The 26116-nt window shown below is 31.5% G+C and overlaps 1 protein-coding gene across 2 annotated transcripts in view; it reads right to left on the bottom strand.

Annotated features, from left to right (window-relative positions):
- Positions 1-20582: 20582 nt before the first annotated feature.
- The window catches only part of LOC124535511 (protein TIS11), a 28181-nt gene continuing 22647 nt past the window's right edge, over positions 20583-26116 (bottom strand). For both annotated transcript variants that reach the window (XM_047111720.1, XM_047111721.1), the window contains one exon: positions 20583-23471. In XM_047111720.1, coding sequence (XP_046967676.1) covers positions 22758-23471 — 714 coding nt within the window. In that variant the 3' untranslated portion in view covers positions 20583-22757. The remainder of the gene's footprint in view (positions 23472-26116) is intronic.

The raw sequence follows: 26116 nt of genomic DNA, 5'->3' as shown, positions 1-26116 counted from the left end.
AACCTTGGGAAATAAGATGTTATGTCCTTTGTGCCTGTAGTTACACTGGCTCACACACCCTTCAAACCGCAACACAACAATACTGAGTACTGTTATTTGGCGGTAGAATAACTGATGAGTGGCTGGTACCTACCCAGACGGGCTTGCACAGAGCCCTACCACCAAGTAAGCATTCAGTGGTTATTTACATTCGACTCAAACCTGTACAAAATTTAAACTAGAATCTTTAGACAAAGTAGCTATGGTTATATGGTTATATATACAATAATAAAAATTGGCAACACTAAGTCTAATAAATGAAAAAAACATAAATATGGTCTTTGTAAAATAAATTAAAAATGGTCTCAATAGTATAATCCACATCAGCATACATGGTCGTACACTTTAAGGTTAAAGTTTCCTATTCTAATTATACATTTTATCTCACTTTGTCAAATAATTAGATCCCCCATGATAAGAGATTAGATATTAGCGAGATAGATTGCTGGAAATATGCGTGCAATTAACATTACCCACTTTTATGATTATATATAAGGCCATCATAGCGAAACCTTATTTGTATTTCAAATAATGATAAACTTCAAATAAACGAAGGAAGCGTACAACCACGATAAATATTCACAACTACTTAGTCGTAGACCGTTTCTTCGATCGCGATTTAGACCGTTGAAAACTGTAATAAATGTCCCTCCTCTAAGTTTAAGTTTGCTTCACACACATTCGTTTCAGTAGTTTGGTCGTGAAAGATCGACAGACAGACAGACAGAGTACTTTCACATTTATAATATTAAGATAACTGCTAATTTATATGATTTTTAATATGTAATTGTTTTATAATTGCATGATAGTTATGGAAAAAGACCTGCTTTATAAATGAACACTCAAAAAAGAGCTTCTTCTTTTTTAAGTATATAATTGTAATCATACTCATCCCTTTTGATTTTTTTGAATTATCAGCATATTTGTCGATGGTATCAAGCAAAAATTCCAACACATGCAACACACGAGATAGATTATAGGCTCAAATATATGACCGTGGATTTTAGTTTTTAATGGAGAGGTGTCATTTCGTTTCCTTTGTCTATGTCATTTTAATGTAATTTCATTTATCACATGTATTATATATTAACAATTGTTATTTATATAATTTATTTATTATTTCAAACTTTCTTGAAGCTACGTTCACCTCAAACATTAACCTTAACGGGTTAACTTACATTTTCGCTTTTTTACCGAAGCAGTAAAATACTTGGAAAACTTAGAAATAGATTACGTCAAATTTGCTATTGTAATAATTCTGTTATTACAGTAACGACAGTGAAAGCAGTCCCCTGTCGTTATATCGTTATGATGCAATTTTTACAATGTCTCTCGTTTTAGTTTAATCATCTCTTCATATTATATAAAAAAAAAACTTTTTATCATTTTATAAGGCGATTTATTGGCGTAACATTTTGTAATTACAAAATCGTGTACAGTTAGTAAAATTATCTTAACAGTTGGTCAAGCTTGAGAATATTTAATAAAATGAGTGTAAAATTGGTGATTTGTCTTTATTTTATTTTATAAATCTTTGTGACGAAAGTAATCAATTTTATGAGGTCATTAGAGTACATACTACTTAGCTAGTACGTACATAATGTAATCATGAATTTTGGTTTTTAAATTAATGTAAATAATACATTTATAACGTAAATTGATAAATTTAATACAAGTACAGACTCAAAAATCCTACGGAAGTGATAGTGGTATATCACTCACACGTATATTTGAATTCTTGGTGTAATTATTGCTAATAATGCACATTTATCCGTACCGCGATCTCAATTTGCGGTACTATCAACGCATAATCTCAACGCACCGCGCTATTTCAGGAAGAGGTCAACGACCACTGTATCGCTCATTTAGCTCTAAACAAAGTTTATCGAACGCACTCACAACAATACAATAGAATAACGACAATAAAAGTAACTATAGTAAACGCAACGCATTTCATTATAAGAGCTCGTGCACACTACTGAAAATATGTTCGACCTAAATAAAAATAAAATAAAAAATAATATATGCGTTATAATTACTAAAAAACATAAAGTTAGTGCTAAAATTAGTACTACAACAGCGATACTCATGATTTATGGTTGCAGCTTCATTCGTTAAGCTATGTTATCGTTCAGTAGCCATCGTAAACCACAAAACCTAATAAAATAGAATTGTAAATAACGTAACATAAAAACCTTTTTAATTTGAAAAAGATTCATATAATTTATTATAACATAAAAAAGTTACATAGTTTCTTCTCAAATTCTTCGTACTGGAGATATTTCGAACACACCCAATTAGCGCTTTATACGTAAATCATGAAACAAATGCAAATATATATTTCTGAGTATTCTGACACAGGAATATTAAATTGCGATGTCTCTAAAATTATTTGCGAATTAATTTAACATACGCAGCATTTTTTATTATCCAAATAAGATATAGTTTAATTAACTAGTATTTTAGTAAATTAAACGATATTAATCAAAATAAGAATGATTAACACTGAAGATTTAAAATAAGTAAGTAATATTTAAAGTAAATCTTCTACAAAATTTCAACGAACGTGTTAATATTTGAGTAAAATGCTAGGAACATTTTTCCATTGAATCTTTATTCCAATTTTCTGGGCGGAAAATGAAGGTCACATTACATGTTTCAGAAATATTTTCGCGCTATTACTTTTGTTTCAATTTTTTCATCTGCATTTCATTTTATTCCAAGAGACTTTTATTCAGTTCTACTAGATATTTGTGTTTATTCACTTCATCGGAGTCTTCATCTTCATTTCTTCATCAACATTGTCTCCCTAATATGATTACGTTACAATTAATCTCGTCTCCGTTTCCATAGAACCAGTGTCACTTTATCAGGTCATCTTCACGATTAATTTGAGTTGCATCATAAATATTGCATACAATTGTTTTGCTTTGTTACCCATTATGGGCACACAATTACCAGTTAAGGAACTTACAAAAACTCCAAGATGTAATGGTGCGTTGAAAAAAATTATGGTCTTTGCTAAGGATGTTTATCGTGCAAAAGATTCCAATGTATTATCATTAAATGGCTGGAATCTTACATTAACACATTAGGTACATAATCAGATGTCCGGCTGGGATATAACGGTAGGTAATTATATAATTAAGCTAAACGAATGTATATAGAAACAAAATAGGTAATGGGTTGACGATGCAACAGCACATTGATGGTACGTCTGCCTGGCTGGTCATTGGTGGCTACTTCTGCTTGGGAATACTACACATTTCAGAATTTCTGAGCATTAACCTGTAAAAGAGTGAGTTAAATTGCAGATACTTTCATGGAATAACTCAATGGTCAAATAAATTTCATTGCAAAATTTTATATGTCGTAAGATTATAATTAATGTTAATAACCTATATATAATGTTTTCAGTATATACTAATATCTTTCACATATATTTAGAAAGTATTAAAGTTTTAGCTTCATCAGTGTTAAAGCTTATTAATAATCAGCGATGATCAGATCGGATCAAATTACTTCGTAAATTCAATATTATATTAAACGTCAGATATTTTTAGTTTATTCTAATGAGTGTTAATCTTCTGCTTATAAAATCAGTATTTTAAGTATAGGAAACGATGACACTTTACCGTTTATTAATGAATTAGTACCATTCACAACTATGTTGCTATATTATATAGTTGCATTTTGTACATACACATCCTGCTAATCACAGTTAATTAATGTCTTGGATAGACATTATTTTGTAATGAAATAATAATAAAGTATTCACTACGTAATATATAATATGTTAGTAGACCTTATATTGCAAAGTCATTATCAGATACATTTTACAACGTTTATAAAACATAGATATACAAGTATTTTTGAATTACTATGAGTAGTTATAAAATAGTAAGTAATCACAAAAGGTGTTTGTTAGCTAGCCAATGAAAACTTAAAGCAAATTTTGTGTAATTTTGATTTATAATTATGGGGGCCATAAATATATAATGAGCATTATTAATTTTTAATTCATATATGCTATATTTTGTAAAATGATTTAATAATATTGTATAAAACAGTTATTTCAGGTTTTCTCTTTTTTGATCTGTATCTCTTAGTTTGTGTTGTGATAAGACAATGTTTTTAATTTCACCAACGAAATAATTACTTATTAAGTTATAAAGGAAAGAGTTACAATAGTATGTGTAGAGCCTTACCTTACCACCATTCCTTAAAATATTTCCTTGGTACGCGTCGGTTAAACGAACAAAAAGCAGTTGATCAAATATTCACAAATATTTCATTATACAAATGGTGCATGGTATGTAATGATATTATTTGATTTGTTGTGGGAGCGAAACAGATGAAAAACAGTTCATTTAAACAAAACGTTGTAGTGCAACGGATAAAAATCAAGATGAATAAACAATTATGTTTCATTTTCCATCAAATCAAATGTATTTTATTCAAGTAAACATCACTTTAGAGTATTTTTAAATCGTCAATATTTCTGAAAGTAGTCTGCGGCATGAAGAAATAGCAAGAAACTCTCATAGATGCTCTTTTTAATAAACAGATTTAGAATGCAGTTAATCACATTCAATGTTCAATTAGATCTATGATGGTACCCTAGTCTTAGCCAAAAAGATTTTTCAAAGTTTTTTCGATAAAGTATAGTTTTAATTAATAGTAAGATTTATTGATGAAATAGTTTTTTAAATTACTGTTTCTCATTATATATGCCCTAAAACGTCCTCAGTGCCAAGTGAAAAGTAGGGGTTACAAGTTTATACCAATAGAATATTATAAGTACGTAAAAATAATAGTAATTATTATAAAAGGGTGTACACTATATAGTAGCATTCTATCCTATCAAAGGTAACCCTTGAGACATAAACTTATGTATGTTAGATAACTATGAAAGATGCCGTTGTGTAGCTCTATCATTTACCAAACTCCGACCGAAGCAGAAGGGTGGAACATGTATCATTTTATTCACAAATGGTGATAATGTTAATATTTATTTTAGTTCTCTCTCTGCTCTGTTTGTATGAGTGTGAGTGTTTACATTTTTTCATATGTTCATTTGTGTTTCTATAGACGCATAATTGTTAAATATGTTTTTGATAAAAAAAAAAAAAAAAATTTATTTTGAAGGAATTCTGTACTTTTGTCAGACAATAATATGTTTTTTAATGAGTATTAATTTGTGGTTATTATTTAAGAACGATATGTCAGAGATAAGACATATTGCCTACCAAGCCAATATTTGGTTTGTTATATAACATTAATGGCATCGACTCATAGCACCATATAAGTCTTATGACTTAAAGTGTATTAGTCAATATATTTTTTATTTAAATAGTAGTAGTAAATCTTTTTATGTCTTAAACATATTTTTTTACAAAAAGTTGTAATACTACTTTTACTGCAGAAACCAATAGTATCTAGTATTTATTTTTAATGGTTTTTCGTACCAACATTAACAATAATAATATTTATGTGAACTGGCCACCTTGGGAATTGAGATGTTATGTCATTTGTGTCTGTGTAACTACACTGGCATACTCATCATTCAACTAACACAGGTACCTAACAATATTAAATATTACTTCTTGATACAATAATACAAATATGGTAAATTTTATTGTTCTTGCGAGTATGTTATAATTGTCTCGATTTCGACCACACCTCCCTCTCCCCAATTTTTTCTCGACGAGAGAAGTTAAAGACAGATTTATCATAAATTTAATTTAATATGTATATAGGTATGGATTCAAACCAATACAAATATGTATGTGTTTTTTAGATACAAATGTTCTTACAACCAAAACACAATGTGGATATAATTATTCTATTTTTGTAGATTTAGGTATGGATCAATAAAAAAGGGTAAATAAATTGTTCAGATTCTATTTAAATATGAGTGACACAGGTGCATCGTGTTTGCTTAACACCAAATTGTAGCATACTCGTGCCGTGCCATGCTTTAAATGTTTCATTATGCCTGTAATCATACATTAAACTTTTTTTGGCTAAATAATTCTGTGTTTCTCTATGTCTTTCAACCATTTAATAACACGATATTTGTTTTTTTTATAATTTCTTATATGACTCCTCTCACCTGAGGATAAACACTAAGAAATTCATTTGATATTCAGTCACAGTTTTCTATAATATTTCTATTTTTCAATTTGAAATATAAATCCTTACAATGTCATTAATAAACCCGGTAGCTAAAGTTCGTTTATAAAGATACATATACATATAAATAAATCCAGTATCAGTAGCATATAAAACACACGTCTCTTTTAAATATTAAATATTGCGTTTTCTTATACATATACTATTAATTTTGATGGCTACAAGGAGGTCAAAATAATAATATGTATTTTTGCTATACGTAATACGCATACGTTTAATGCAAGATCTAATATTATTGTCTTGCGTCGAGATTGCCCATTGTCTAGAACATCGAGAGGTCGCGAGTTCAAAACTGAGCAAAGCAACACTCATATGTATACCAGTCTCATTTATCTTAACATTATTTGAACCAAATAAAGACATTGCTTTCATATTTCTGAAAGGCATCAATTGGATAAAATTATGTATAATTTACACTGTAAATGTTAATATTATAATGTATTTTGTCTAGTAGAGTAGATAGTACTTTGCTAATTGATCTAAACGTATTTAGCAATTTGTTAAATGATTTAAATGTTTAATGTACATTTAATAATGCAAGTTATATTATTGTTTCGATGGCCACGCCCCAGGCTAAGGACAATAGAGGCGATAGCTGTTATGACTCGCCTCGCATGTATACAAAGGTCAAAGTTGACAGGGAAGTAATTTTACCTGTGTCATTAATTTTAAGCACATCCTACATAGTTGAATTTATTAGCATCGAATATTAATTTTATAGAGGTCTTAATACGAGACATTGTAGGCCGCATGTTAATAAGTTATTTCTATATACAGTTTAGGTGTTAAAGTATTATATTACAATGATTATCATAATTATATAGCTATATTTATTTATTTTTTAGGCACATGATGTATAACGTGACATAACATATGATTTTGGATACAGTTTGAACCCAGGAACTCGTATCTACTCACTAGTGTAATTATAATATATGATTAACTTTGTCAATGGTCGTTTCGGCCAAAACTGTTCGAATGTATATATTTGTTAGATTTTATATTAATATTATAAACTAACTTAGTTATTTTTTATCGAATCGCTCGAAAGCTATTATGATTATTATTATTTATTACTAACAGTTTTTGAGAATACTTTTTTTTTAAATATTGGGAGATATTAAAATAAACTCATGCACAAAACAATCAGTGTTGTACAATGCAGTTGCACAGTTATATCGAATGCAACGATTAACGAATGTAGAAATACATTATTTTAAATTTTACACGGGATAAAATCATTATTCCACCCATGCGAATATGGGACGGCCCTCTAATATATTATCCATGTGACAGAATTTCTTACGACATGTGCAGGTTTTCTCACGATCTTTCCTTTGATTTGATATTAATTATACTTATAAATTTTGCTATTTTTTTGTTAATTTCACCATGATTACTTTCGGCATATACTCGTATCAAATCTATATTTGTCTATATCGTTAGTTGCAATAGCAACCAATTAATGTATATACAATAGAATTTATTATCAAATTACGTATCAGTTCAAAGACACTGATAACCTAAAAAGACGATATTGTATGAGTAGTTTAAGTGTATTAAGATAAGTGACATATTCAGATTATTTAATAATTTCAACATTTGAGTATTGAGGCCTTTTTCACTTCTGGTCTTAGTGGCTAGATAAGGTACCAGATCTTCAGGTCCTGTTTTCAAGCCACAGTTTGGACTGATGAAATTGTTTTTGATTTTTTAAGTCTTAAATACAGCCGGTAGTCTGGAATTTGGAATTCCTGTACCTCAGAGAGTTCTTATTCCGATCATGTCAGATCTGCTGCCTGATCGGATTATTAGAGTAAATAAGAGTTGCAAAGAAAAATTGCACATGATAAACGAAAGACGAAAGCCATTTAATCATTTTTGCTTCGAATATCTATACTTTATAAATATTACATACGTACATAAACGTATTTGAAGGTAACACCAAATTATCAATTGTACTATCCTTAAAAAATGTCAATATATATACTGTAGTTACAGGCAAAGAGCAAACGTTTGAGAATAATTAGGTAAGTAGTAATATTTGTTTTCCTATTATGAATTTTAAATTAGGAAATATAAAAATACTTATAATATTTGATTTAAACAAATTGATAGCAAATTTTCATAAAAAAATGCTTAATCGAAATGACCGAAAAAGTGCATTGAATATAGTGTCCGGCAACGAACTCAATTGTTTTGTTTGCTAATTTGATTTAAAATTATTTGCTCATGAAAAACAGTTATCATTTTTAATCATTTACCGGTTTTCCATATATGATCACCATCGCTAATTGTTCCTTTACCCAGTACCGGCTAGGGATTACAAGGGAAAAAGGACTTAGTAGGGACATGAAGATAAATAGTTTATATAAATGATATGATTACCTACCTAAAACCCCGCTAGTAACATTTAAAGATTGATTATTCTTGTTTTAAATATTGTTATTGAAGAACACAGAGACATATCTCGTTTTCAGCGCACTACAGCGGAATCCGATATCGCTTTATGTGGGTTACACGATAACCAACCAGACCCGCTAATAATATGAATTCATTTACGCACATCAAAACTATAATGTTACTTTATGGGCACATCAAATAAGCGGCTTGAGCAATAATGACCGTTATTACCAATGTATATGAACCATTTTAACATATTTCGTTTTAAACGATTTGAATTCATATTTAATAAAGAGTTGAGATCGCGACTTCGTTCGCATCAATATTTGAATTTCGACTAATTAATTAAATCATTTTATTTATTTGGAAAAAAAGTACTCGCCACATGAGTTATAATTACGATTTTAGTGAAACAATTGTATAGTTTCCGTGTAAAAAATGTTATGTAAACTCAAAAGTGTGTTCTGTTAAAAATAAAAGCCATACTTAATTTATTTATTTCTTAGACACATTTTACATTTCACAAATGCGACTTCAATCCTGCCTCTAATAATTTTGTATATAGATTTCATAAGTTCGATTTTAGAATCATGAACGTTCTTGATATAAGTGAAGGTCGTTTAAACTCAATTGGTGTTCTTCGATTAACCTCAAATAACCTTATACAAATAGTATTTCAAATAATTCATTCATCAGTTACAATCTATTACCTATAACTATTACTTTTTTCCATAGCAAAATATTTAGCAATAAAAAATATTTCAAAATGAGTATAAGGACTATTATAACAATATATAAGATGACTTTGTGCCCCATTTTTAAGCGTAGGTATTCGCTTTTGGTAGAAGATTGTCATTATAAATTTTGAACCACAAATACATTTTCTATAAAATAAAATATTCGTAATTGACTCTCACTGATTTTGGCAGTCAAGCATAAAAAAAAACATGTTATTGACATCTCTTTGGTTTTTTTGTGATGGAATAAGGAGAAGGTTCGGTCCAGCTAAGCCTTATTAATGTCTAATCTTTCCTGTTTTGTATTTTCAATAAACACCTAAATGATTGCATATGCGAAATAATAAAGGTAAGTATTTCCAAACTGGTATCAAATTTTCTATATAATGTTATCCACTGGTATTGAAAATAAATATTTTTATGATATCGAGTCCCATTTTCATCAACAATGAATTAAGGGCGTAAAGTATAGATCTATTGAATTGAGAGCGAAATAATTACACTACTAATAAATATAACTGAGAAATTAAAATAAGCTTTAAAAAGAGTTTTCATTAGAGCTGTTTTAAAAAAATCAACGATGCAATTAAAAAAATGTGACAAAAAAATTATAATACAAGTGATTATCGGATTTAATTAATTTGAATAATAATATATTTATAGTGATTTAGTAGATAAAAATGATAGACTAAATAGTCAATAGCGATAGTAAAAAAGCTATGTTTGTGGTAAGGTCGTTCAACTCCGCAGTATTCTTAGCTCAGAGTCAAAGAAGTTGAGTCAGTGTGATTAAGCCCTCGAAAGTGCCCATCTTAGCGGTGGTCATCGGGCAAGTACTGAACTGGACCCATTAAACTTTATTTAGTTTAGTTTTTTCGTTTACGATAACTGGATGCGCCATCGGCAATCTCGGAAATGGCATTGCTTAAATACATGAATACTCGACTTCTTTATATTAATGTTAATTTAAAATCTTACGATTAACTTTATTAGAATTTTGCGCATTCCTGTATATTAAAAATACCCAGTGACTATTTTATTTATATCTATAAACCTGTAATAAAGACGATCCCATTACTAGCGACCCGCTCCTGCTTTGCACGGGTGCAGTACTGATACTCAGGGCCGTATTTAGGGGAGGGCAACCGGGGCAACTGCCCTGGGGCCTCCACATTAGGGGGGGCCACAGTTTTCAGCAAGTTAACAAATACCGAGATATAGTCAAATTATAATAATGTTATTATTTAATATTTTAAAATTTACCGATACAAGTAAATAACTCATAGCTTACTGATTGCTATAAAAAAAGTAATTAATTCATGATAATATAATTATTAGGTTGTTCACGCTTCTGTTTGTCTAGGGCCCCCACTGCTTTGTGGCCCGGGGGCCTCCAAACCTTTAAATCCGGCTCTGCTGATACTAAATATACTACGGAATTTGTTAATTTACAACATCACATTAGAATCTTCTAAAATTATCAGTGTTTCTTTTTACTATATTTCCCATGTATTATATACAAAAATCTTCCTCTCGAATCATTATATCTATTAAAAAGAACCGTATGAAAATCCGTTGCGTGATTTTAGATATGTAAGCATACATAGGGACGTACTATGTAACGATGACAATGATAATGATTATCGAAGATCTTGTCATTAGTATATTGATAACCCTACTAAAAAATGGTCATAATTTGTTTAAAAAAATCCCTCACTTACAAACATAGGGGGGAAACAGAACACCTTTCGTTTGTTTTGTATTTGATTCAGATATCAGAATAGTGTCAAATTTTGCAACATGTAACAAATCCACAGTAAAGCACTATTTTCTCCATAAATTTTCTCTAAACCCTGCTTTTTAATTTCCAGCAGTGGGAAATTATCAGTCTTACTTTACTTGTATTTTAATTTCTAAGTCGAAAAGTCAGTAAATAAGGATAAATCAATAATTATTCGCTTTGTAAACAAAGCGAAGTATGTAAGTAGGTACAGACTGATACATGTATGAATATAAATAGCAATAAATATCAATTTTATTAATCACGTAACCTTTTGCGTACTGTTGCTATAATAATTCCACGTTTAGTTTTTATTTATTTGCGTACATATTTTGTTGATGGCTTTAAAATTGGCAAATTATATATATTTTTAAGACTATATATTGAGCATAATATGTATAGCTTAATTTTTATTGCTTATCACTACAGACAAGCAAAACGTTACTTGATTTTAAATGGTCACTATCGCCGAAGAATTCGTGAAGTATCGCTTGGACCCCAGTTTTCTTGACACTACTTTAGTTCCTACCTTCCAAGTGATTTTAATATTTAACATTAATGGAAATGTCCATGCCAAGAATCCAATACTGTTAGAGGTCTCCAGCGAATCCCTGTGGAATTATGACGCAATGTCAAATACGTCCTTCTTAGCAGAAAAGGCGCAAGTTTTTGTCTTTTTAGTCTTTTGGGTTGAATTAATATAATTTCTAATACGCAATTCTAAATTGCACAACATTTAAAGATAATAACATTAATATTTATATTTATAAGTCATGTTATTAAGCTAATCGCTGATATCTGGTATTGTTTTTACATGCTTTATATTAGCTTCACTTATATGCAACTAATTGTCAGCATGTAAACAATAATAAGGCGATTTTAACCCACTTTTCTCGAATCGCCTTAAACCATGTAAGTATTTATATTTCAAATACTAAATACTATGGAGCTTATCGAGACAGGAAGTGGGTAGTGGAATTCTTTAATGACTATTAGTAAGCCCCTCGAGTTTTTGGTCATTTGTCCGACGAGACGAGTGTATTGCTGTATTTTTTATCTTTCCCTCCTTCTTTTACTTATTCTACTAACGTTAAATATAATTGACAAGTCACTATAAAATTAATTGAATATTTTTTTATTCCTGTACAATGATGTTCTAATAAACAGATATTAACGCGCAAAAAGTGAAGACTAGAAAACGTCCTAATTGGGACGTTTGCCTTTAGTCGTTTTACTTAGTAATACGGTATAATACATCATAATTACGTAGTAATACGTTTTGCGTAATTAAAACATCTAGTTATCCCTTTTACTTATTGTTTTTATCAAGCTATCATTTTTACTTGTAACGAAATCTAAAATAAACGGTCACCGGCGCGGCACACTTTTTTCTGTTGTTTAGTATGGATATAACATATCTGTTTATTAGAATATCATTGTTCCTGTAAGACGTTAATAAGAGAAGATGCAAAATAAAACTTACTATGTATATCGTTTAGTTATACGATTATTGATATTTATTTAGTTCAGACTATTGAAATATTTGACATGGGTGTGCAATATATTAAATTATATCACTGCGTCATATAAGTTATATTATCTTCAACAAAATGAATGAGATAAGTATATATACAATATATTCTATCATGGAGCCGTTATATTTTATATTTAAGTCCACGCATCAATGTTATCTTTGTCTATCGCTTTATTCGATACAATTTAATCTATGGTTATCGAAATAATAGTAAATTAAGCGATATCATTGTCTGATGAAGAAAGTAGAATTATTTATAAATGTTTTTGTTTTCCTACGACACGATTATTTAGTATAATATTTTATAAACTTATCCAGCTACACTTTTTTTAATTTTTGAAACATGTTGAATGTACTGATTCAGAAATTCGAGTCTGAAAATAGAAATCACAAATTAATGAGTGACTTGTTTTTACTATTCACGCAAGTGTTTTAACTATTCTCATTTTGTCTAATTTTATTTTTAAGTATTCCAATAATGTTAATACTTTATAATTTAAATTAAAACGTTGATATAGTCCTACCAGCCAATTTGTTAATATCTATTTGTGTATGTAAACTATTCAAAACGGACAATTATTCTTTTAAGAAACACTCTAAGGAGAATCTATATTTTAACGTCCAAATATTTTATCGATTATACAAGTAAATATTATCAATGTTTGTTTGTTCCAATTTTGAAACTAGTTGAATAATTTCCTATTTATTATTTAGTTTTAAGTTCTTGCATTATCAAAAAGATACTGGAAGAAGCTGAAACAAATAATATTAACTTTATTAAATTACATATTTAAAATATATTTTTATAATATATATATGTATAAGTACGCAACTTCTTCTGCATATTCCGTTTTTCCGTGTAAAATATTTTCCTGTAATATTCGCCAAAAAGAAGTCTATAAATTGTTTTTGAACCATAAGACATTCCATAAAACGTTTTACATTTTTGCCGCCAAAATTACAAAATAAAATAAATTCTATATATAAATACAAACTATACAAAACCACTCAAAAAATTGTGCTGCACGGTCGTAATTTCAAAAATACGAAACGACGACCAAAGACCAAGCAAGCATTTTATCCACTAATACACGTCTTAGACTTTCAAACGCTATATCCTAATTGGTCATAATCAAGTCTTATAGGAAGTGCCTTGCACCGGAAAAATACGTGTCAAGAAACTAGAACTTTATAAGCATCTAGAGTGTGTTCCACCTAGTTTCCTGCTCAGTTCAGGAAATTATTATTCAATTAGTTTATGCAACCATTATATACAAGTTTTACGTAAATTAAATTACTTCCACTTCTATTTACAAAGTAGTTAGAATGTCACCTAAGAGTGTATATAGATAAAGCACGGAACACGACGTTTTAACACTTGTGATACGTTATAATATATATGTACACACATGTATGTGTGTTTATGTATGTACATATACATTCGCAATTATTAAATTGCTCTGTAATTATACAGTAGAACCTTACAACTAATGCACACTTTCAGCTTCCAAAAAAATTTTGTAAATTGTACACATTGAGGACCAAAAGAATAAAATAATAATAAAGATATTACAATACCTAAAAAAGTAATATGCAAAGTAAAAAATAATTTATAATATATGTATAAATTATTTTTTAGTTTATACTTACCTTCTATTTGATTTTTACTACATAATAATAAATCTATCTTCAAGATCAATAACAGTAGGTAGAAAAGTGATTGAGTTATAAATAAATCTATAGGTAGGTAGGTATTTATGAAATAATGTTCTTAAATAATAACTTAGTGCAACATCAGTTACTAAACCCCAGAAACTTGTATCTGTAGTTATAGTTCGTGGAACAAAATCTTCAGGAGTATTTTTTTTTATTCTGGTCTATATAAAAAAAAATATTTTTTTCCCCATATAGAAATTTGATTTATTGATTTTTCGGTTGAAATTCATTAAACTTAATTTTGTATTATTGGACGTATTCTTAAGATATACGCTATTATAATTAACGAAAATTATTATTTTTTCACAGTGCAGTGTGCAATGTTAAGTTATTAAGGACTTAAAACAAGTACAAAATTCCCATAATAAGGCTTCACTGGCGAGGTAAACGTGTAAACATACAACACTTTAAAACAACCAATCAAACAAATGATTGACATTAATATAAGTTAAAAGAATTAGTGTTTCTATTTAACTGGATTTTTAATTAAATACAAAACTATCTACCTGACCAGATAATGTGTCACAAAAACCTTTGAATTCTTTTTTCGAATACTAGTGATTGAATTATCTTGCAGAAATCTAAGACTAATGATGATTTTTATAATCAATAGTGATGATCAGTTTCGTATATTTTTAGTAGAATAAATGATTATCTTGATCAATATCAATTTGTTTTAGAGCTTATATAATGTTGTTCTACAAATATTAAACGCTGTAATGGTTTGGTAGGAATTTGGTATTTTATGTGTATAATTATTTTTTACTCTTTGATATAATTATTTATATCAAAGAATTTTATATTTATATTTGAGTCGAGATGGCCCAGTGGTTAGAACGCGTGCATCCTAACCAATGATTGCGGGTTCAAACCCAGGCAAGCCGCTGATTCATGTGCTTAATTTGTCTTTATAATTCATCTCGTACTCGGCGGTGAAGGAAAACATCGTGAGGAAACCTGCATGTGACAAATTTCATAGAAATTCTGCCACATATGTATTCCACCAACCCGCATTGGAACAGCGTGGTAGAACATGTTGCAAACCTTCTCCTCTAAGGGAGAGGAGGCCTTTAGCCCAGCAATGGGAAACAGGCTGTTGTTGTTGTTGTTGATATAATTATTTGTATTCATGAAAATAATATTTTTGTTCGAGGGTATTCTATTAGCGCTGGCGAGTATAAGTGCGTATGTCACAGGTGAGTGCTTGTGTTACGTAAAGTCTACGATACGCTACATATCTTTACGATCCTTTGTCTCGATTGCTGCCAACCGTATTGCTCGAGTACACTTACCTACAACGCACAACGTAAACATACTAATAATTCGAATAACTAACCTTAGAAACTTATCAATTTTTTTCGATAAGTACTATTTATTACAATTTGAAACATGTCATCACTCTATCTGTCTAGTCTGTCTATGTTCGCAATAAACTTCAAAACTACTGAGCGGATTTTCACTAATAGACAAAGGGATTCATAAAGAAGGTTTAGGTATATAATTTATTAAGGTTTTTGTTTATACAAGTGGAAATAGAATGGCAATTATAAAATATGTCGAAAAAAAGCAACAAAAAACATATAAATGAAAGGTAAAAATTTACAAATAAAACTCAGGTCCACCCGTGCGAAACCAGGACAGCCCGCTAGTGATTTAAAAATTATGATGTTTGTCTTTTGTAATGAATACAGGACGGAGTTATTTTAAAAAGCAAATGCGTCAATGTAAACCGACGACCAATAAACGTGTTCGAAGCTTACACATCATAAGCCGCTAAATAATTACTCATGTTATGACAAATGTGGTTACAATATTTTTGATACTAATTATGACATTATATTGCAAACCATAATAATGTTGACACGGGAACATTTAAAGGGTTTTGTTATCGCATATCTCTCTATCTCCCTCTCGCATGTCTTTGGACAGTCACGGAGATTCAAAACACGTGTCACCTATTAGTCCACGGAAGCGATGTGTTTTTGCCTTGTTTATGCGTTACGTCTGCGACAGTACACGCGGCAGTAAAAATTATATTGTCGACACCCGGTAGCGGGTCACTCGCCGGCGCTGATACACTCAATACCCATGCACTTATATAGGATTTATATTCTATAAACTGTACGGCTTTATGGTAGTTAAATAACTGTTAAAGCTATTACACATGGCTGTTATTGTGTTTTCAAAATTAAATTATATATTTGTAAGCATTACATCTCACATAACGCATTCACTTAGAATTAATTTGTCGTTTCTGTCACGAGGAACATGTAGCTACTACAAATATATATTTTTTTAATTCCATCGCATCAAATTAAAAATATAGCACCGTTGCTTTTGAAATATACTAAATGTTATTAATATCCTTTGAAAGTAGTGTTTATATATGGTTAAGAATGTCGTTTACTTTTTAGTATTAAAAATAAAATACTTGTAACTTGTCTATACCTGTTTATTTTAATAGCAGACAACTCCCTATTTTTAATTAAGAAAACAATAAAAATATTTTTATTTGAAGCTGCTAAATTTTGAAAATGTAATTTTATATTTGCGTTTTTTCATTTGCATTGTTTACGTTACGTTACAGTATTTGCGTAAATACGTTTCTATAGAGAATACTTACCTCTTGGTATCGAGAAAAAAATCTCGTGCCCTTCGAATTTCAAATAATCCCATAAATAAATACGGAACGACCGGTTTCACTGGTAAGCGAAATGCAAATTTTGTTACTTCCTTTTTCTACGTATATTTATCCTTGGAAACGTGACTTTTAATATTTAGTTGTGTCAACAATACGAGTGTGGCTTAAATAAATAACCGTTTATTTTTGTAGGTATTTTCGACTATTGTGTGATGAATTTTTGGATCAACTAAATTATGGACTATTAAAAGGATTCATCTTTGAATTTCTAATTTTTAAATTCAATATGTTTAAAATATATTTTCATAGTAATATCATTTTATTATTGTTTCAGTTTTTTAAACGTGGATACTTAGGAATATTTACTGCTTTTTGTAAAATTCAATATGTAATAGTAGAATAATAACGTTAGTAACATTATATGTTATATATCACTAAGTACCTATACAATAGTTTAATATCAAATAAATATTTAATTATAAAAGCGATGTCATATTTTTCATTCATTTATAAGCACATAACAACAGCTCATGAACTAACTTCGGAAAAGAGCATTCATCCAACAACAACATTTATATATCTTATTCTTTAAAAAAAAAAGAAACATTTTCATTTAAATATAACCTTGTCTTGTAATAAATTCACTACAAGATCTTTGACGAAGACTCTGAAGTAAGTTTTCATTTAGACAGTCCTCTATGGGGCATACTTTTGGATGTTACTAGTTTGGTAACTTGACGTTTACATCTTACTGTTTTATCTAATCGCTTTTGAATGTACAAATATTAGATAATGGGTCCCTTATCACCCACCAGCAGCAATTATTATTATCACTGTACTAACACTGCGCCTCGTATTTACTTTCTTAGTCTTGATATGTGATAGATATGACTATGTACCGATTAAGACGTCTATCGCAAAGGGCTTATTATTTACCTAAGTGACATAAAATGTATAAAAACTTTTCTTGAAAGACTTATTATTGAATTATGTTTTTAAAGGTCCTTTGTGTTAAGATTGAATCGTCTGTCTGGTTATTTATATGTCACAGCTGTTACTGTTACACTTGTATTGAAACTTCGTAAACTTACAGCACTTACGCAAATAAAATATATTCATTCGTTACAGTAAAAACTTGATTCTATTAGACTTTGGATGGGTCGCTTTTAGGGATACCTATAAAAAAAATATATGCTGTTAAAATTTTTGCTTAATAGCTTCTTGTGTAATGGAGAAATAATAATTCTGTCATTGCACATTTAAATCTTAAAACACAAGGAGCGTCAAAGGTCATGATTATATCACACTAAGTATTGGTTTTTAATTTGTAAATATTGCCTAAAGTTATGGCATAGCAGGATTTGTATTAAGAATTAATGATTATTTTTTTGTTATTATCGATTCATAAAATATGACAATTGCGTTGTGGCCAGTGCAGCTGATGGGTTTTCTGCCGGGGATCTTTATGTCGTTATTTAAGTATTTACTACTGTACAACCACCCGCTTCCACATTTTTAAATTAAAATATTAAGTAACGTTCTTTTAATTAAAAAGAAACAGTATGTTCCACTTCACGTTAAAATCGATTTATTTATTATTTAGAATTCGATTGCTATCGAAAATTAAACAACACTAACAAAGAGTTACTTATTATTATTTTATAATATTTATCGAATATTTATAAGTATTTACATAGGTAGTAGGTGCGTGTATACGAAAAGAATATAATTATCTAACATCTCGAATTCCACGCAATTAGTATTGTGTCAAGGATATTAACTATAAGATTTTAAAGTTAATCTAAACCAAATTTCAATATTTTTCAAATATTGTTATGTTATTCAATATTTAGTTCGGAGAGTCCCATATTATAACATCCGTTTTATAAGTATAAAGTTGCACCGATAGCGTTTTACATTCTGACGGAGTTTTGAACTTAAATACCATAGACATAGGACTATATTTCCATCAGCTTCGACGATATTTTCAATAGTCATTTTTAAACTGTTGAGTCGTTTTGTCAAGGTCGCGTTATCTCGGTGTTGGGTTACTAGAGTGGCCGACGCAGCTCCAGGAATTGAAATTCATTATCGCATAAAGTCAATTTAGTAAGCATTATAATATAACTATAGCATATGATAACTGATTTACTTCGGCGCAATTATAAAAAATATTTATACAACTATCTTGAAACGGTAATTATTTAAAGTGGACATTTATTTATTATTATATCTCAATGATATTACATATATTAAGAAATATTGTTTGGAATTATATTACTTGTTATACTTGTACTTATATATCTACTACATATTTATTATAAGCGGCTTTAAAACACAGCCAATGTATATACATAATTACTTTCCCGTAATTAGTTCTTTACAACTCTAAAGTTCTTTTTAAAAGTTGATACCTACCCTGCCGTTTCCCAAATCAAGATCTTCTTTTAAAAGGTTTTGTAGCAATAACTTCGATATGTATCATGACTTGATATTATTTGTTTAAATAAATATTCAATGAATCATAATTAATAGCGGTATCATATTTCTAAGGAAATATTTTTAAGTAAAATCGAATTTAGCTCCGAAGGGATTTGCATTCTTCCATCTGGTATGTTACCACGTCTGCACCCTATTTGGCTTGTGTCTTTATAGTTAGCTGGCTGTGTTGTAATTAGTATGAATCAGTAGATAAGTAGTTTAGAACAGCATTCCAAACTATAAGATCGCTTACACGTTTCTTGCCTTCTTATATACCTATATGTTTCTATTCAATGTTAATTCCGATACCTAGTACTTTTTGTATTGATATAAGTATAAGGCAAGAAAATTGTCTCAACTTTAAGTAGAATTAAATCGTTCTTCTGCCACATATGACTCATAATCCAAAGTAATATTGTAGCGTTCATTACTTTTTTTAACAAAATAAACTTAAATATTTTTATTATTTAAGTATATGACTTGCAAGGTCAGATCAGCTATTCGCCAAGTAGTTATTACGCCTAACATTAATCATAAACAGTGAACTTTTCGTTGACTGGCTAATAAATATTTACTCAGGTTGAAAATTGTTTAAAAAAACCTTTCTAATACTTACGACAGCAGAACTGCATCACACCACAATTATTTCGGTCTTTAGTAGATAGATAGAATATAAAAGTAGGTAATTTGTGCTGTTATGAAATATTTGGTTGTGAAACAAGTATCGAGGGATTCCTGGTTCGTTCACACATATTAGTGCTATTGAGCAATTGGTTTTAATACTACAGCAGTCACATAATTGCTAATTTTCATTTCTTCAAATCACGAAATAAATCAAAATCATATTGAAGCATACAAAAGTTATTTCGATTAACTATTTTTGATTGTAAACTATTTTATGTTCTTACATTTTACGATTTAGTAAGGATTAAAATAAAGTTACAAAATCATATATCAAAATCAAACTTAAAAATAAAAAAAAAACAATAAAGTAAGTCGAGGAAGGATAAGCCAGGATTGATGAAAAGGGTAGGGTAAACAAAAATAAAAAAAAAATTAACATATTTTGACTATAATTCAATAAAAATGCAGATGGAAATAAGGAAAACTTACAAGAAAAATGTCATAGACAAGCTTTAGCCTTAATTTTTTGTCCGTAACAGAAATTATGTAGTCAATTTTTTGGAAGATTAACTTACAATTGGATTAAATTAAAAAAAAATTAAATACTTAATTACAACTGACATAGGTACTAGAGTATCTAAACTAATGCCTGTTATATTAAATGACTGATGATATATTACTAAACATTAAGTTACAAGTAATCGTAGTATTTAAATGATTGTTTAAATACAAAAGAAATTAAATAAATCAGCTTTAATGGTTTATAATTCGTAATGAACTGATAATAAATAATATTCGCGAAACTTTATGAAAAACGCCTATATCTAATCCTTAACGTTAGGTACAAAATTATTATCATTCCGCTTGCACGCTGATCCATGCAACTCGCCATGAGATTGAGAAAAACTGAAACTAAATACTTGACAAGAACAACACAACACTACCGACCTCGGTACTATTTGACAAATTAAAGAAAAACCAACGGTTCAAAGGTGTTTTATTAATACAGTACAAAACGTAGATCTAACATGTATAAAAATATGAACTCGAGGGGCGACGATACAATTTCTTGGTATTCGAAAGCGTATCTGGCTATTTCTTTCAGAATTTCTCCTAATCACTTAATTGGTCCCTTAATTAAAACATTAAACTTTGTTATATAAATATTATAAAATATCACACTTTAAATTCAAAGAAAAAACTATTCTACATCGAAACTAATCACTTAGTTCTGTCAAAGTACAAAAGTAATAACCGTGCCAATTTGAATATTATATTCAAAAGGAGACAATAAATAAAAATCAATCTATCTCGATCAACTAAAAATTAAATATTATAATCGATTTATTTTGTTATAAAGTAAAAGGCACTTATCGGAGGGGGTGCGCGGGTGCGGCGTGGAAGCGCGAGGGGAGAGGGCCGCTCCGCAACGCATCCACCTCTATCAACATGCTTTATATACTATTGTCGTCACTATATCTTTATACAATACAGGTATATTGGTATATGGATACTCGGGAGATCGACGGGCTTAAACTTGGATACCTGTCATTTTTTGCATGCGTTCGAGCGCGATGTCTTCGAGCGCTGGAGCGAGAGGGAGTCGAGTGCGGTCGCGAGGACGAAAAAAACAATCACCAAAAGTCTCAAACAGGTTTAGGCTCGCTGCTCGCTCGCTCGACGCAAAAAGGAAAAATTCTCGCAGGCGAGCCGCTGGAGGCGGCGCGCCGCAGGAACGTTCCGATACTTCCCAAATGAGCTGCAGATTATTGATATGATTAACGGTGTTGCTTAGCTCAAGATCGTCGAGATAGCATGCCGCAGCAGCAGTGAAAACAAACAAAGAAAGCAAGGGTATAATTGATCGAATTTCTAAAGAAATAAAAATTAATAATTAATGATTTAAGCCCATCTCTCTCTCGAGTTCCATTCGGCGTCGACTGATTCCTTTCTTAGTCTAAGACAATCGTTAGAACGAAGTGTTAAGCGCCGAATCAGTCGAGCTGAGGTCTATATAACGAGCCACGTCCCGTCGACGCGTGCCTCGTCCGTATGCGGTGTGGCATCGCAACTGCTAGCTACAAAATAATAATAATTAAAGTTAAAGAGACTCGAAATAAATAATAAATTATTATCTTATATCCTTAAAAATAGATCACGAGCGCCTTCTCGCGGTACGGTACCGAGCGCGGATAGGCAGTACGAAATAAATAAAATGTTACTATAAGCTAACTTTACAAAGACCACCGCTCGGCGGAGGATCGCATCGGGAAGACTTCCGCGAGCTACACAATAAATATCTAATAATATAAGGTGCCATTTACAAGTGCGTGCCGATAATTAAAAATGATGTATATCTAATATATTCACACCGCAAACTTTCGAGACGCCAGTGAACACTTCATTAACTTTACAATATTACAGGGCGAAGTAGTAAGAGCGTCGATAAACTGGAGATCATTCGTTGAGCGGGTGTGGGCGCGAGGCGCGACGAGCGGGACGGCGCTCGGGCGCGGTCTGGAAGACGTCGAATAGGCACTAAGTTGACGGACGATCCTTATACGCTACGCTCGGTTTGTTAACTTAGGACTAGGTGACCGCTTAAACTTAAGCGATCACGATATCGCCAAAAGCGGAAGAGAGGCGGTTGAACACAGGCAGCCGTTCCTCTTCTGGATCGGGTGAGTGCGCACGGCGAAAAGCAAAGGAAGTGGCGTGCGCGGGCGGCGACATTGCTGGTGGCGAATGCGGTGCCAATGGCGACTGTGGAGTTAGCGGCGAGTGGGGTGATCTAGGAGAGCGGGATCCATCACTCATGTATGACGCGAGCGATCCTCCGGAGGACAATGATGCAAGGGATCCACCAGGAGATGTTGGTTCACGGCGTCTCGCTTCTTCGGCGTTGTGGACGAAGTGGCACCGAGGTCCATATGGGCAAAATCCGACGGAGTGGAACGTGCGGCAAAGCTCTGTCTTGTATTTAGGATGACGCTGAAGGTTGCGAAGTTCACGCACTCCATGAGCAAATTGGCATTTGTCACCATACTTGCAAACACCCGCTTCTTCAAATGGTCGACAAAGTTCCGTCTTGTATCTGCTAGTAGCCGGTGGTGGGGGCGCTGGGTCACTTGTCGTACGCTCAAGGCGTCGATGACCAAGACTGGTTAACAAACCAGCTAGAGCACGTTGTGCTGGAACTGACGCAGCTCGTGCAAGTACAGGATGCTGATCCCAACCGACGGTAGAAGCATTGTTGTTGCCAACGGGACCGAGCGCGCTGCTCAGTGTAGCGTTCATCGTCTGCACTGGGCGAGATTGGTTCTGAAATAGAAATAAGAAATCAATTAATATTTTGCATATATGTATATTATTATTCTGCTATGTTTGTTATTATAAGGTATGATAAATTGATGATTAATTTTTTCGAAAAAGTGATTGTAAAAAAGGTTATAAGATGGAAAAAAATCTTTAAATACAATATTCTCTACCCTAAAAGGGACGACAATCTAACTTGAACGGTCGGATACCTGCTACAGAGAACAAAAAAAAAGGAACCCATACATTGATTTGCCTTCGTCTACCTGCTTGAGCAGCCCTTAGTTATAAGGTTAAATGTTTAATATTTCCAATTAACTGAACCTTAACTGGCACTCAGTCTTAAAGTGAAACGAATTTTTAATAGGTTTAACTAAATAGCTGGGTCGTTTCCTCAGAAGGATAATTTAATCTGGTAAATGTTCCAGACCTCTATGCGTTCGGTTTCCCAATTCCAGTGGTTGTTTAAAAATGCTAATGGTTTAAATATCTTTTGTTTGTGAGGTGTCTAACTTGGTTTCAAGACATCACCATAACAATAGTGGTGTTCATGCAAGAGGTAGTTGACACTAGCGCTCGGCCGGCACAATCGCAGTGATTGTACACTATTGTTCAGCAAGCGACGCCTCGTGGCGTCGGCGCAATGAGGAATAATTGTCGCCGCGCCAGCTCTCGGCCGAGGGGCAATGGTCGTGTGTCGTGTTAAGTAACAGTACTCTTCACAGTGATCGATCCGTGATCTATAGCTCACTTGACAACCTGTTGTACTCTTTTGTTATGTAACAATATACGTACATTGTCAGATAATAGACATCACACAGAATATACATCATATAATGTATATTTAAATATTGACGTTAAAAAAACAGACACTCAATATTTAAATAAAAGTGCACCGTTTTATGACGTAAATCATAACATACGTGTATTTGATATGAGGAGAGTATCAATGCTTGGAGTTATTAGAAATAATTTTAACAATTTCTTGGTTAACTGAGAGCGATGCGAAGGTCAGCATAGCGCGCGACGCGGAACATAGCTTCTATACATTATGTATGATAGATCACATCTTGTATGCGGCGGCCTCAATCGATGTGAATGACATATCATTGTATATTCTATACGCCTGTACCTCGGCCGTAGATCGTAAACACGCAAACACTTGTGTTTTTGAATACAACGACAAATTATACCGCGACATTTGTTAAGCTGATGCCGCAGATGTTGTTCTCGACAGTTTTGATCGAATCCCTTTTATCATTCCCAGTAAACAAGTTGAAGTTTATGCACCTAATACGCACTGAATACATAAACGAGAATGTGTTAACTGCATAGACATAAATTTATCTTTCTGTTGCCTGTAAGTCGCCGACTCATGAGACATTTTTTGCAGTTTGCCCAAAGTGATTAAGTTCAATGCAAAAGAAGTAAATTAAATTCATATTATACAAATTTAACATAACTTTTCCTAAAAACTACTCTATTCGATCATCGTCAAGTCAATAGTTCTGTGTTCAAGTATCAGTAAAGGCGAAAGTGTAGCATGAAAATAATTGTGTGGCAATCGAAGTTCAGTCGCGGATGAAACATCAAGTGAAAAGATCAAGGGTTAAATCTACGAACACCAAGTGACGATGGAAAATAGTAGCGAAGTTGTAATTAGAGAGTTATCAGAGCGGAACATTGGTTAAGCGCTTTCCATCGGACATTGCGTCGCGAACGAACTCCAGGGAAATTTGTAATCACTGTCGATTTCGAGCGACCGCGGTCATTGCGTTCGAAACTAAGGGCAATCAGACGTGAGCGGCCATGGCGTATTTACCACAGTTTATTATAATAACATGTATCCATTAGCCGGACGGCACGTTCACCATTTACACGTTAAAGGGTAAACGTCTAGTAGCATTCATGTTTTGTAAATATTTCTACCCATCGACCTGTTAAAGGGAGTTGTATAAAATTTTCGAAGAACCGGGTACGGATTGCGTCTCTGTTAAGTGTGTGCTCAGTATATTAGCATGCGATTGTGTCAACGACGTAAACACGCGTCTTGCTCCAGTGACGTTTGTTTAGTTGGTTCTCTTTATTATTATTCTTTTTGGAAAGGTTGCATAAAACCTAAACATGATTTTATGTGCAACCTGTTCCATAAAGCTACAAAGTCATTCCAGACGACTAATAACTTTTAAAGAATAATTTTTTCACGATGCTTTATCTTGGCAGTTTATGGGTTTGATTACACATTCGATAAATAAATAAATATTCTGTATTAATTACCTATAAAGATAATTGTTCGAAGAGAGGCCAACGACTCAATCTAAGGCCAGATATTTATCGAGAGCTGGTTTTCGTTTCTGGTTTTAAATTATTTACTTATATAATCTTTTGTATTGAAGATTAGATCACAGTCTTGCAACAACTCACAACCTGGTGCAATCGAAACTTGCATACAAGATACGTTATGTTGTTAGTATGCATCAGACGTCAAAACTCAGCACGACGTAATCTCATATGTATGGACTCCAGATCTCTTGAAATGTTTACAAGAATATTTATTGATAAACAGTAATATCAATTAACAACTAGTAAGGAAATGTCTTCTTTAAGCAAAATCTTTGTTACAACTAACGTTCAATATTGTTTCCATGGTT

The sequence above is a fragment of the Vanessa cardui genome, chromosome 15, assembly GCF_905220365.1.
Source record: "Vanessa cardui chromosome 15, ilVanCard2.1, whole genome shotgun sequence".
NCBI classification, from domain to species: Eukaryota; Metazoa; Arthropoda; class Insecta; order Lepidoptera; family Nymphalidae; genus Vanessa; species Vanessa cardui.
This window is presented reverse-complemented; position numbering and strand designations above follow the sequence as displayed.